Source organism: Acomys minous (assembly GCF_964271855.1).
Source record: "Acomys minous genome assembly, chromosome: 14".
Taxonomy (NCBI): Eukaryota; Metazoa; Chordata; class Mammalia; order Rodentia; family Muridae; genus Acomys; species Acomys minous.
This window is the reverse complement of record NC_140496.1, coordinates 48,674,270-48,688,847: the sequence shown is the minus strand read 5'-3', so window position 1 is coordinate 48,688,847 and position 14,578 is coordinate 48,674,270. Positions and strand designations below refer to the sequence as shown.

The 14,578-nt window shown below is 43.4% G+C and overlaps 1 protein-coding gene across 3 annotated transcripts in view; it reads left to right on the top strand.

Annotated features, from left to right (window-relative positions):
- TTC29 (tetratricopeptide repeat domain 29) overlaps positions 1-14,289 on the top strand; it is a 191,586-nt gene extending 177,297 nt beyond the window's left edge. For 2 of the 3 annotated variants that reach the window (XM_084757523.1, XM_084757524.1), the window contains exons 11-12: positions 13,276-13,342; positions 14,024-14,289. In XM_084757523.1, coding sequence (XP_084613649.1) covers positions 13,276-13,342; positions 14,024-14,042 — 86 coding nt within the window. In that variant the 3' untranslated portion in view covers positions 14,043-14,289. The remainder of the gene's footprint in view (positions 1-13,275; positions 13,343-14,023) is intronic. The other variant, XM_084757525.1, reaches the window with a different exon arrangement.
- The last annotated feature ends 289 nt before the right edge of the window (positions 14,290-14,578 follow it).

Below are 14,578 nucleotides of genomic sequence, written 5' to 3'. Positions count from 1 at the left end.
ACATTAAAGGGCCCGAGAAGGCCAGGCACGTTCGCAGGGAGGGTTAGCAATCTTCCAGCTCCTGGCTCTGCCCACAAGCATGGCGATCCTGCAGGTACAACAGAAGATGCCTCCACTCCTCCTCGCCCTTTAAAGAAATCGAGCCATAGAAACAGATATTTGTGCGGCTGGAACCTCCTTTCATTAGGACAGAAGGCAAACACTTGTTTTAAGTTAGCTGAAAAAAATGAACAGTAAAACATATCATTTCTTCTCTCGCGCACTTTAGAAACTGGAACTAGGTCTTTTCTTATCTACCCGTAAGATGAGCAAATAAAATATTCAGTGGAAATACAAATTCTGCAAACCTCCTCCCATCAAGCAATGTGGCTGTGTTTGTAATCCCAGCAGTCAGGGATGGGCAGTAAGGTCACAAGGATGAGGTCAGCCTGAGCCACGTAGTTAGAATCTGTAACAACACAACAAAAAAAGGGTAAAACCATACACCCAGCTAAATCTCCTTCTTACCCACTTACTGGATTGCATACAGAACCGCCTCAAGCAAAAATTTAAAAGCTTTGTTTTTATCATACAACTTTGCATTCCCATCTAAACTTTTGACACATTTATTCTGTTTCTCAACAGACATTTAGTGACCATTTTACATGTTACTCAATATCTTAATACATTTTAAGGCAAATCATGAACTACAAACTATAGTCGCTTTTTAATTAAGTATATACTGTGAGTTTGGGGCCAGCCTGGTATATATAACATGTTCTAAGCCAGCCAGAGCTGCATAGGCAGACTGTGTCTCAAAAAACAAACAAACAAACAAAAAACCCACAATTATCTATCATGTTGAAAACACTGTGCAAGGCACTATAGGTAGAGAGGTCAATATACAGGCATAAACGTAGAAACACCTACAATCAGAAAGGTTTTATTTTTTTCTAAGGTGATTATACACCTGTGTTAAAGCCCGAAAACATCTTAAAATGGCCTTTAGTGGGACTGGAAAGACGGCTTAGTGATTAAGAGCCTGCACTGCCTTTTCCAAGTACTGAAGTTCAGTTTCTAGTACCTGTGTTGGATGGTCTTCGGCCACGTTGTAACTCCAGCTCTGGGGGTGGGGGGAACCCAATACTGACGGCTTCTGCAAGCACCTTGCACTCACATGCACACGCCCACACAGAGATATGCACACATATACAGAATTAAAGACTATGACAAGTATCTTATCAAATGACCACTACTTATCAATTCATAAATAAAGTCACATGTTGGATGTTGGGTGTCCTGTCCAATAAGTCTCTGATTTTTTTTTTAAAAACTCTTTACCCATCCATGCTGACAAAGCATCTGAATCCCAGGGGGAAAACCCAGAAGCTGTGTTCCCGAGATGAGACTGCACTGCTTTTATATGTATTCTGTGAAAGTTGGTAGTTGTTGTAGAAATCTGGGCCTACTGCTGAATTAAATGGCTTCAATACGTTGAAAAACATGTAAATTCCACTTCTTTCCTGAAGATCGTGCTGGGATCTAAGGTGACAGGTTTGAGCCTCTGTTTCCCTATAAGTCAGCCATGCCTCTGCATCCGCCTGGTCTGAGCTGTCCTCTGTGCCGTGAGCGTGTTCGTCTCCGGTGGGTGCTCAGTGGTCAGCTGTTGACTGAATGAGGGATGGAGGGCTGACCACTTGGACCATCTAGTGACCGTCTGCAGGGCAACCTAGTCAACACAAACATTGTCACAGCAGGAAATGCGCGACGTCGTCCTCAGAGCACTGAATTATGAAAGAAGCTCTTGTCTCGTCCATCATGGTACAAGTAAAAAAAAAATTTTTTTAATGCTCAAGCCAAAAAAACAAAACAAAACACACAAAAAAACACTTGTTAGCTTTTGCTACCCAGACCCCATGTCTGATGGCTGTAATGGAATTTTGGAAGTTTTTATGTGTGGTTTTTATTTCTCCTTAACTTCACCTTCTCTGGAACAGAACGGAGGATTGCACTCCTTCACGGCGTCCTGGCCTTAAGAATGTTGTTTCATCTATATTTAAAGGCTAACCCTACACTTGTGTGTAATTGCTGCTTTGTGTAACAAGAAATCTCTGTGATATGATGCCCCATGAATTAGGAAGAATATCACAATGAAAAACAAGAGATGTTTTCACAGACGCGCGTACACATTGATGTCTGGTGTCGGTGGGCCTTCTAGGGATTTTTCTTTAATGCAACAGAAGTGTGCCGTTTCTGCCTTCAGAAATCGTTTCCTTTGGCTTTATAGCGAGCATGTCAAAAAGTCATATTACATAAGGGCTTAGCGTGTACCTTAGTGCTTTACATCTGAGAGTCTCACTAAATCCTTTTTGATCATTCTGATATTGAACAGATCTAGATTGATTTCTTCAACACTTGTTTATGGTATTTATTTTGATATATCTAGGATTCAAAGCCAAATTAACAAGTGTAATTCATTTTCTGAGTGTTAGAGAAAAGCCCCACCACACTACCCCTAGACACATTTCGTCTACGGCTTAAAAATAAAAACTTAGGTGAAGATGTGGTAATAAGTGGATCGATTTATTCAATCACAGAGAATAAAAACATTAGCCCAGGGACAGCACTTTCTGCTGGCTTCAGATGCAAGTCACACTTGTGTGGCACCGAGTGATTTGCATTTTTAGAGAAATCTCCTGTCTGCAGTGGTGCTCCCGTGAAAACATGAATAAATTGCCACATTCTCTTCTTTTCTGACTTCATGGCGCTGAGTCCATCAGGAGAAGAAAAAAAAAAGATGAAAATAAGGCAACAACTTACATGATACCACCCAGGATTTGGTGTCTCCCAAGCTCAGTTGTCATGGCAAACTGATGGTTTTGGAAGAAGAGGCTGTTGTTGTTGTTGTTGTTGTTGTTGTTGTTGTTTGTTGTAAGTGCTGTAGTAGCCTCTAAAACACAAGAAATTAAACAACTGACAAACAACAAGTAACTAGATAAGCTTGTTGGCTGCTCTTCTTGCAACAAGGTCAAACACATCAACTTGGCTAAACCCAACTCACCTAAGAGGCGCTAAGGCTACTCACTTCCCTTTGGGGTCTTCATTGGAATAATAGCCACGTGCGCGCAGGTTTGAGCGAATTAGTCTCACCACCAGCCTTCCTTGTTCCTTGTCTGTAAACAAACAAACCCTATAGAGGCTGAGAGGTTTAAATAAAAGGCTAGCTGCATTCCTAGAACAAGATGTGTTCTTGGCCTGGGGAAACATTTCATTATCACTTATGTTCTCAAAGCATCCTGGGACTCCTACGTCGACTGCAGCGCCTTTTCCTCAGTGCACCATTCTACCCCAGCGTTAAGCAGTTGGATGTAAATTAGAGCAAGCTAGGTAATATAATGATTCTCAAACATGACCGAGCCAGTGGCTCTCTTAGCATTCCGTACTGATTTGCTGCATCGAAAATGGGGTTTGAGCTCAGTGTGGTGGTGCATGCCTTTAATCCCAGCAGGCAGAGGCAGGTGGTTGGCTGTGAGTTGGAGGCCAGCCTGCTCTACAAAGCAAGTCCAAGCCAGCCAAGGCTACACAGAGAAACCCTGTCTCGAAAAACCAAAAAAGAAGAAGAGGAAGAGGGAGAGGAGGAGGAAGAGAAGGAGGAGGAGGAGGAGGAAGAGGAGGAGGAGGAGGAGGAGATGGAGGAGGAGGAGGAGGAGGAGGAGGAGGAGGAGGAGGAGGAGGAAGAAGAAGAAGAAGAAGAAGAAGAAGAAGAAGAAGAAGAAGAAGAAGAAGAAGAAGAAGAAGAAGAAGAAGAAGAAAAAAAAATAGGATCTGAGAGTTTGCTCTCCCCACCACCACCACCACTCCCCGGCCTTTTGAAAGGGTCTTATGTATGCTAGGCTAACTTTGAACTCTCTTGATCAACAAGGATGACTTTCAACTTGTGTTTCTTTTGACTCCGCCTCCTGACTGCTGAGATTGTGGGTGTGCCCCTCCATGCTTGACCACTGCGCAGCTTCATGTATGCTAGGCAAGCACTCTCTCATCTTAGCTACATCCCCAGGTCTGAGATTCTGCAGCTAAATGCTTGTTTAGAAGCCGTACTTCAGATCAGTGGTTCTCAACCTGTGAGTCGCAACCTTTTGGGGGGCAGGATCAGGCAATCATTTCATAGGGGTTGCCTAAGACCATCAGTAAACACAAATATTTACATTATGGTTCATAACAGTAACAAAATTAGAGCTATGATGTAGCAACAAAAAATTTTATGGTTGGGGGTCATCACAACATGAGGAGTTGTAGTAAAGGGTCTCAGCATTAGGTAGGTTGAGAAACAATGCTAAAGAAAGCAGATCATATGCAATGCTTGGACATGGGTTTTCCTTATAATTTAATTTATCATGGGCATTGCTTTAAAGAGACTCATTCATTCTTATTTCTAAAAAAAATAATAGGAATTTATAAAGTTTTGGTAGAAAAAAAATTGCTTGATTTTCAAAGGAAAAGACATTTCCAAGACTCGCTCTGCTGCTGAGATCCATGTTTGCGTGCCTTCTCCTATTTGGACTAGAGACTGTGTGTAAACACTAGCTTTTCTTTGACAATCTTGCTGCCTAGTGGAATATTCAGTTTTTTTACAAAAACTTCAATTTTCACAACTCTGGATTTGTCATTTAAAATAACATCCGTTTGATGGATGTGTTTATGTATAAATTGTGCTAATGGTTTCAGATACACACTTATTTCCAAATATATCAGGTCATGTAAATGTAATGTCTTTTAATCATTCAGAACTCAAATAAGTAGCTTTAGGGGGGAAAATTCCCTAAATAGGTCTTTATTCTAAAATGCCTGCTTTTAAAAATAAAATGAAGTAGCCTATTTGTGAAAGCAAAATTCTGTGGTTTATGTGTTTTCTAACTCTGTTATTTCATAATGAAACCAGGAAAAAGAAAAGGAACTGCAGGTAGTAATACAGACTTTACAATGGGTGGGTCAGACTTCCCCCAATTTGGGGGGAAATTTGGAATAAAAATGAAACAGGTCTTGCTCTGAATTCTTCACTCATTCTTGAACTTTTGGGAAATACAGAAAACCCATGAATTTTCAAATCAGTGCTTCCATTAGAGACAGAGTTTCTCGTTTTCAGATCTGAGGAATGGTAATTTGCAAGTCTTTTTAACCAAAATAATCTAAATGTGTAAGCTAAATTGTAAGAACAAAAGTAATAACATGCGCACACTTGATGCTCTCAGTTAATTCAGTTTTGTGCCATCAAACTTGCGTCTCTCTTTCCCTCCTTTGTTCTTTCTTGGGCCTTTGACTTCCACGTGTGCTACGAACATCATGCGTTAATGTGTGTAATATATGGATGCACATGCAAGTATTCAGGGTGTGTGTGTGTGCGTGTGTGTGTGTGTGTGTGTGTGTGTGTGTGTGTGTGTGTGTGTGTGTAGTTTTCTATTCCCATAAATACTTTTGAGCTTTGGTCTGATGCAGTGAAGTTACCTGGAAGCAGTTTGGTCTTAAAGGTCTTACTTTTTACGATTTGTTATATAGGGTCAGAGTGAGGTCTAGTGTTGGGGTAAGTGTTATCCACAACGAGGAAAGACCCAACATCCTGTGAAACCTGAAGTTTCCTGATAACAGCTGTTGATAGTGAAGAGCAGTCCCAGTTCTCCGTGGGCACCACGTACTTTACTCTGGGTCCGCATGGTGTTTTCTTCCTCCGGCCTCGCCTTGAAGGCTCTGATCTGTACTTAGGTAAATACTTGAGGCTGAAGTTACCCCTACAGACCTTCAGCCTTCTCCTCTCCAGCTCTTTCCTCTCTGCTACCCTTGTCTCAGTCTGTTTGGAGTGCTGTGTTACAGATTGCCTTAATCCATTGCCATATGGTATTATATGATAATATGATATAATATAATATAAATTTATTGCTACGGTTTGGAAGTTAGGAAGTCTGAGGTCAGAGTGCTAGCATAGGGCATTTCTGTGGAGCATCCTGCACTGGTTTACAAGTGGACTTGCTATCTGCATCCCCTCTTTAGTTACGCGCACTAATCTGTCCTCGAGGGGTCTCCTCCCAGGATCCAACTACCTCTCAATGATCCCACCCACTAAGCCCTTCATCTTGAAGAGGCTTCATCTTGGATATCTGCGGACACGCAGACTTTCAGACCACTGTACCTCTGGTTACACCTTCCCGTGGGCTTGGCATCCGCAACCCCTCGGGACCACGTTTCCCTGTAGCTCAGGAGCTGAGCCATACTCCCAGATTTTCCTTCTCTCCCCCTGAAGCCTAACATCCTACCCAAAGAAGGAATCCAAGACACCTGGGGGCTCTGCCTGTGTTCAGGAGCCGGGACTCAGGGGAGAGGGTAATCTGATTTCTGTCAGCCCAGCTGCCCCACTTCTGCTCAATTCTGCCTCTTCCACGGTGTCTCCGGTAATCCTTTCTCTAAATCTTTGTCTCTTAATCTCCTCTCTTACCTGTCAGCCTGAGGGGTGATAATGGGATGGCATCTTTCTTTCTTTGGTTTATACCTAAGGCCCTTGACATCCCTTGGTAGATCCTAAACCTTGCCTTTATCTCTTAATAACACTTCATTAACCGGTCGTGAGAATCCCAGTCGAACTCGCCATCTCCTTCTTTCTGACTGACCGCCACTTCTGTACCACAAAAGTCAAGTTAGAGGCTAAAAAGAAGCAAGAAGAAGTATTTGGAACTTGCAAGCGCCGAGACGTTCTGTTGGTTGGAGAGCAATGCTAAGGGGGCAAATTAGCACCTGGCTGTGTTCCAGCAGCACAGCCTGCATCCCTGACCAGCGCTTGACACACCATCAGTTACAAGGGAGGCCGTGCCAGAGAGCACCTGCAAAGTGCCGAGCCATTTCGGAGATCATAATTCAAGCCGTACTTGTTCATGCAATGGTTACTCAGCCATCTTTGTTCCTAGGAGGCAGCTTTCAATAATGTGATCCCAATGAAAAGTGCATATATATCATTTTAAATAATAAAAACCTACTTCTTAATATAGTTTCTAAAGATATACTTCTGTTTCATTACTTACAAGTGGCTAGCTCAAAATAAAATAGGCTAAACTTCAAACTTATCAAAGCATGCCTTATACTGATAATAGGATTCTAATTTAATAATATATATATATATATGATTTACTAAAATGATTTAACTGTAGTGATTAAATAACTGAAGATATATCTACTAAGTAAGGAATAAACAGATAAGAGTTTATACATTTATCGGAAGTTATTCTCTGGTTACCAAATATGAGTGACAAATTTTTAGTTTATACATATAGTTCTCAAAATACAAAGCAAGTCGGCTGCAAAACCATGCTAGAGCCAGGGCATCATAGGTGTGTTCTTGCCTTTGGTGGACTAACTTACTTTCATTGTGCTAACTTTGTGTGATTTAATTGCATGCTGGGAAAGAAAAGGACCCCTTTTCTGAGAAATCCGTTTCTAAGACTTCACTGTCAGTGAAAAGAGGGGTGGGTGCCATTTCTCCTGAAGTTAAATCTGTGGCGTCAAATAAAATGTCCCCAAAGACAAAATCAAAACAACCTTATCTGTAGAACTGAACATTCCTCCTGAAGACATGGGCATTTCTATGCCGGCTTCTGTCCTTAACCAGCTACATAACACACAATCTAAGTTGCTTTTTTATTAATATATTTTATTAATTTATTCATATTACATTGCAATTATTATCCCATCCCTTGTATCCTCCCATTCCTCCCTCTCTCCCATTTTCCCCTTACTCCCCTCCCCTATGACTGTGACTGAAGGGGACCTCCTCCCCCTACATATGCTCATAGGGTATCAAGTCTCTTCTTGATAGCCTGCTATCCTTCCTCTGAGTGCCACCAGGCCTCCCGACTAAGTTGCTTTTAAAAATGAAACCTTTTGACGAAGCGTTTTCATAAGGTCAACAGAAAGCATGGTCTTTTGGCATCAGGTGGCAGGGCCAGCCCAGCTAATGGAGTGTAGCCTGCAGGGTCCAGCTAAATATGACAGACGAACGTAATCAAGTTCTGCAGTGACTATTCACAAGTACGCCCTTTGGCCGCGTGTATTTCAACCACGCAAAGCCCGCATGAAGAAATTCTCTGCAGACCACGCTGACACGATACAGCCTTCACATCCTGCTCGCTGCGTTTGCCCCTTATGGTGGGTTTTTAATTTGAGGTAATGACTACTGTATATTCATGTGAGCACACAACAATACTTCTGATTTGTTGTGGAAAGGTTAAATCCATTACCAGGGGTCTGGTCTATAAACCCTGACCCAACCTTTGCGAAGGAGTTATGATTTACCCTTTTCTACAATACGGCCGCTAAAAAATATTTTGCATGATGAAGTTTTTTAAAATTCATTCACTTATCTAGTCGCCAAACTGCGAGGGAGTGTCTGCTCCATGCAAGCTTATCCACAGATCAGATCTCCAAGATTTCAGTCTTACCGACACTGCGCCCCCATGAGGACTATAGACCTCTGCCTCCAGACAAGGGGACGAAACAGTACCGATGAATACAACTCAACATAGTCTGGCTTGTTCTGTCAAGGAAAACACCAGAAGGTGGTACAAGTCACATCATCCCACCGCCCACTTGAGAAAAGTGCTCATTTCTACAGAAACGGAAGGGGATGGGAACAAATGTGACAGCTGAGCCTTTATTGCTTTCCATGAGCCTCTGGCTAACTGTTGGTTCAGCCTTCCATCTTTGAAGCCCTGCAGATTAAACATCTCAAATCACTCCCTAAGTCAGACCCCATAGCCCAGCCTAGTCTGCGTAGGCCTGCCTAGGGCTGAAAACAAGGGCTTCGGCAGTGGTGGAGCCATCAGTCCTGTGGTGTTCACCTCGCTTCAAGTGAACAGATGATCAGAACACTTGAAGTAAATGGAAGCGTTTCTACGTGTGGATTAGCCATCGCCGAGACAGCACGGAACGGCTTTGTGTTCCACTAGTAGATGTAGCCACGTGGAGGAGAATATTCTTCCCAGAGGACCTTCAGGGACTGTACCCCAGAGTACACATCATCTTCCTTCAGCATGGGGGGGGGGATGCCAAATGGATGACACCAAACTTGACAACTCCAAGAAAGACTTCTGCAACCCAGGACACCATCTCATTTGCCACACTGAAAGGGATGCCAAACCGAAGACTCTAGAGGGAAGGCCATGAGCTGGAGACACACCGCCCGGTTAGTACAGTCTTGCCTAGAATGCACAGAGCCCTGGGGTCCACTCCCCGGCACCACGTGAACCCATCTGTTACAGTGGTACGCGCCCGGAATCGCAGCACTTGGGAGGTCGAAGCAGGAAGTTCAGAAATGTAAGGGCATCCTTGACTACATAGCAAGGTTAAGAGCAGTCCTAGGTTCGGACTGAAAAATGAATGCTTTGGCAGCCATGGAGGCAAGAGACTCCCCAGTCCTGTGGAGCTCACCGCACTTAAAACCTTATCTCAAAAATAAAATAAAATAAAATAAACTTAGCATGAAATGGCCCAAGGATCCTAAGATGTATATTGTGGAGAAAGAAAAGCATTCAACTGAAAAGCCAAAGGAGACTCTTATCTAAAAGAAGGCACCTAGGAGTAGTGGCACACACCTTTAATCCCAGGCCTTAGGAGAGCCATATAAGCAGTTCTCTGAGTTCAAGGGCCAGCCAGGGGTCCACAGTGACATACTGTCTCAAAGAGAACAGCAGGGCATATTAGTTATGAGGAAGGCTACACCCCTATTATAGAGAGCCTAAAAGCACAGTAGCTTAAGAATGCCACTGTTCGTCTCGCCCTTAGTCCTGCAGTGAATACTCTACAAGAGCGTTCTTAGCCGGGCATGGTGGCACATGCCTTTAATCCCAGCACTCGGGGGGCAGAGGCAGGTGGATTGCTGTGAGTTCGAGGCCAGCCTGGTCTACAAAGTGAGTCCAGGACAGCCAAGGCTACACAGAGAAACCCTATCTCGGGAAAGAAAAAAAAGAGCATTCTTTACAAATGACTAAGCCACATGGGCACCTGGAGATGGTGATTTCCTGTCTTAGTGCTCTGTGTGTCCCACCCACCACCAGGCAGGGTTTCTCCTATTGAAAGGAGCATCTGTAGGGGAAGAGGTAGGGCTTGCCTGTCTCATGCATCACTGGATGCTGAGGAAAACACATCACTCCCTCTACTTGCTGAATTCCACTAGTCCTTCCTTCCATCAGTTATAACAAAAGAAACCTCTTCAGACATCTCCAAATGTCCTATAGGGGGACAAAGTCACCCCCTCCTCCAGCTGAGAACTATTGCATCAAAGTCTTGCAGATCTTTGCAGGATTGAATCTGTACGATAGAGTAACTATCCAGACTGAGGAAACGGTGGCACACCTTTACTCCCAGCACTTGAGAGGCAGGAGCAGGTGGATCTCTATGAGTTCAAGACAAGTTCTGAGACAGCCAAGGTGATATCATTTAAAACAAAACAAACAAATAAACAAACAAACAAAAACGGACTGAGAAAAATGAGAAGTAAGTGGCCAATGTCTAACACTAGACCCATGTACAATACATGCAATTCTATCTATGTCTGTTCCTGGAAACCTAAAGGCTTAAACTCTGTTAAATATTTACACACATAGAAAAGGTCTACTAGAAAGCAAAGCATTGTAGTCTGAATGTGACTTCTGGCCCTTAAGCTCAAGTTTGCACACTAGGAGGAGGAGGAGCTTTGTTGGGGGAAGCCCATCACTAAGGGAGAGGGGCCTTAAGGGTTAGGGTTATAGCCCCACCCCACTTCCTGTCTACTCCACTTCTTGACTACAAATCACCTTAAACTGTTTCCTTTCTTAAGATTGTCAGCCAAGCCGGGTGTGATGGGGCACAACTTTAATCCTAGCACTCTGGAGGCAGAAGCATTCTGTGAGTTAGAGGCCAGCCTGGTCTACAAAGCGAATCGAAGACAGCCTAGGCTAGATCGAGAAACCCTGTCTAGAAAAAAAAAAAACAGAAAAAAAGAAAAATAAAAAGATTGTCAGCCAAAGTAAAGCCAAAAGGTGCTGCTAACAGAGTATTGGATCTTATACAAAAAGTAACCTGCTAAGTGAGAAGCAGAAGGGATGATGGGAGCCACGTTTCATATGGTAAGAAATTAAGAGATGTAGGGAAGGAAGCAAAGGAGGTAGCCTATGAAGGAAGTGCAAGCAGCTCCTCTGTAGCAGCAGGAGGGAAACAGGGCACAGGATGCACGCAGGTCTGGGGGTCACTCTTGCATCAAAACCTGTGGGTGTCGCCTCCTCGTGTTATCCATTTCCAGTGTGAAACAGGAAAACGGATCACTGGATGAGGATGAGGATTCAGCTGGAGGGCTGAGAAAATACAACAAAGAGCCATCATAGAGACAAAGACTGAGCAAACTAGGAGTGCTTAACGGGAAGGTCTGAAAGCAACGGCAGCCCTTCTACTGTTTGTGCCCACACACTTAGCGTGAGCTTTCTCCGCCTGGCTGCACGTTTTCTCCAGCTGCGTGGAGCTATAAAGTAATGGAGTGGAACAGACAGGAAGTTGATTTGACTAGGGATGAAGATTTGTCAAGTGTGACGTGACACAGCAGGAAAAGGGGGCAGAGTTCAAGGGAGTGGCCTTAAAAGCTTAAACTGTAACAAGAAAGGAGAGAAGGTAGATAGAAAACACCAAGGAACAATGACAAAGGCCAAGGTGGCCCTTGTGGAGCCAGGGGCATTGCTAGAGTCATGAGTGTCAGAGAAAGAAGACCCAGTAAAATAATGACGGCATCTCAGTCATCGATAGAAGAAACTGAGACTATGAAGCGCTTGTGTTGGCTGGTAATGGTCAATTCCACATACGACCAAGGAAAATGATGGCTGAGGGGAATAAAGGTTGAGAGCTGAGAAGCGGGAGCTTGAGAAACCCCCACCCAGAAGTGGAATAATCCACTAGTGCTTTGAGAACAAGTACCAAGCTTTGCGTTTCCCGTATTCAAAGCACAGACTACAGGAAGTGAGGACCACCTGAGAACCGTCACAGGCAAGGGTAGAGCATCGTTTTAGGTTGGTCCCAGTGGATTCAAGTCAAAGGCAAACAAGAAAATATGGAAGTTAGGTAGACACACTGAAACCCAGGCAGATCTGCCCCTTTAAGCTGGCATTGCTCTCTAAATTAACTCTGTTCCTGGGTATCATTGTAACAAGTCATCTTACCAGCAGCAGTGGCCCATCTGGTGTCACTTTATTATATCTCAGAATTGTATTAAGTTAAAAATTCAGGCAGAGCTTAGATAGACACCACTTCAGTGCCTCCAATGACAAATGAGGTAACTTAAGGGATCAAAGACAGGCTTGCTCAGACACTGGAACCTTGGGGTCAGCAGGGAGACTCTCTGCTGGAGAACTCACCCAAGGCACCCAACAAAACAGTCTCAGGGTGGAAGAACATCTCATACTTTGAATTGGCCTTCTCTGAAAAGCATTCTGAGACAGGCTGATGGAAGCTGCAAGGCCTCTTCTGAGCTGGCCTTGGAAGTGGCACGTGGCCACTGCTGCTGTAACTGTTGATTTTTACAAGCATGTAATTTCAAGGGAAGAGGAAAGAGATTGGGTTTTGTTTTGGTTTGGGGGGGGGGTTGGTTGTTTTTTGTTTGTTTGTTGGTGTTTTGTTTTGTTTTGTTTTGTTTTGTGGGGGATTGATAAGGACTGTGAAATGGGAGATGTGGCTGTGGCCATCTTTGAGCCATCCAACCTGCCCTAGTGATACGAGCACCCTTATGATTTAAGTGTTCAAAATTGCAGTCTCCGAAAAGACAATTCCAGTGATGGACCAGACTGAGTACATCTTAAGATTAGGAACCATCTTGTTACAAGGTCAAAACAAGTTCATTCATGTTTTCTGTAAAACTTGCTTGCCAGGTCTTGACCCGTTTTCTGGAATTTGGCATGTTCTACAAATCCTATACCCTGACTTCCACTTTGTTAAAATAATGTTCTTCCAAATAATTTTGAGATGTTCTGCCAAGTCCCTACCTAACCAAAAACCATTAGAAACCTCCTAGCCTTTGTAGTTTTGTGCCTATAAAAAGCCCATCTCTCCTGTGTTCAGACCTGTCATCTCAAGCCCTGCTTTAGGGAGAGAGCCCTGTGTGAAAGAAAATAAAGCTTGCTTAGTTCAATCAAAATATTTGGGTCAGTAATCTTTACTCTTCTTGAGTGGGATTGAGGCCAGCTCACAGTAAATATAAAGTATTCTGGATAGAGCTTTGAATTTGTTTTCTTTTTTCTTTAGGAGAGTCTAGAAGAGCCACAGAAGATGACATATATCAGTACCCGGATATGCTGGAAGAAACGAGAGGGTATAATAAGATTAAAAACATCCTGCTAAGTGACAGCTTTGGGTGGGACACTAACGCATAAGTTTAGTTTAGTTTAGACAAAACGGAGTGTTTTGTCTCCGTGTATGATGTGCATCAAATGATGCCTGATGCTCTAAGAGGCCAGGAAAAGGTGTTGGATGCCCCAGAACCAGAATAACATGCCGTTGTAAGGACCATGTGGGTACTGGGAGCCAAACGCAGGTCCTCTATGAGAGCAGCCAATGTTGCCAACTGCTGAGCTACCTGTCCAGGCCCTAAACACAGTGTATGCCTCGCAGCAATAACATTTCACCTGGTGCTTGCTAAACTAAAGTGCTCCTCCTAAACCACCACAGACTTGCTTTGAAACATACTTTTTTTTGAGACAGGGTTTCTCTGTGTAGGCTTGGCTGTCCTGGACTCACTTTGTAGACCAGGTTGGCCTAGAACTTACAGTGATCCGCCTGCCTCTGCCTCCCGAGGGCTGGGATTAAAGGCATGTGCTACCATGCCCGGCTTGAAACATATACTTTAAGTAATTTTCATCTTCAAGGAATGTTCTTAAATCTCTTTCAAAGCAGTGGGTTTTTGTTTGTTTTGTTTTGTTGGTTTCTGCTTTGTTTTGTGTTTTTACTTTCTAGCACAATGCAAAAGTTAATCTTATCATTTATTTTATTTCAGATCTCCAGATAATCAATAAAATGCAACTGAAGTGGCTCAATGTCAAAGCAAGAAGAAACATAGCTCATGGCCCCAGACTTCATTAGATTGGAGCATGTAACAAGTGATGTAGAGTTATAAAAAGATTATGATTGTTTTTATTGAATTTGGTGCTGCAGTGACTATGGCAAGTTTGTGAAGATAAAGAACGACTCAAATAGTTAGAAAGACCCACATTCACAAAATAAAGTCTAAAATACCTCCTCCTACCCACTGCTTCACAAGAAGTTATGACATCCAAGAGTTTTCATTTTAATTGCCTCTAATTGCAAAATATCTGCAAGTTAAGGAACCTCCTTTTTTTCCCTCAGTAAATACATGATAATCTTTGCTAAATTCCAGGGAAGCCTCCCAGCATGCACAAAGGGCCAGGAGACGTCCACATGCTTAGTGCCGCTCACTTGGCTCTGTGCGCAGATTTACACACATGGTGTGTTTACCAGGGCACAGCCTAAGGTACCCGCGTACACTGGAGACAGGTGGGAAAATCCTTCAGTCTCAGGAAGCTCTGCTGGT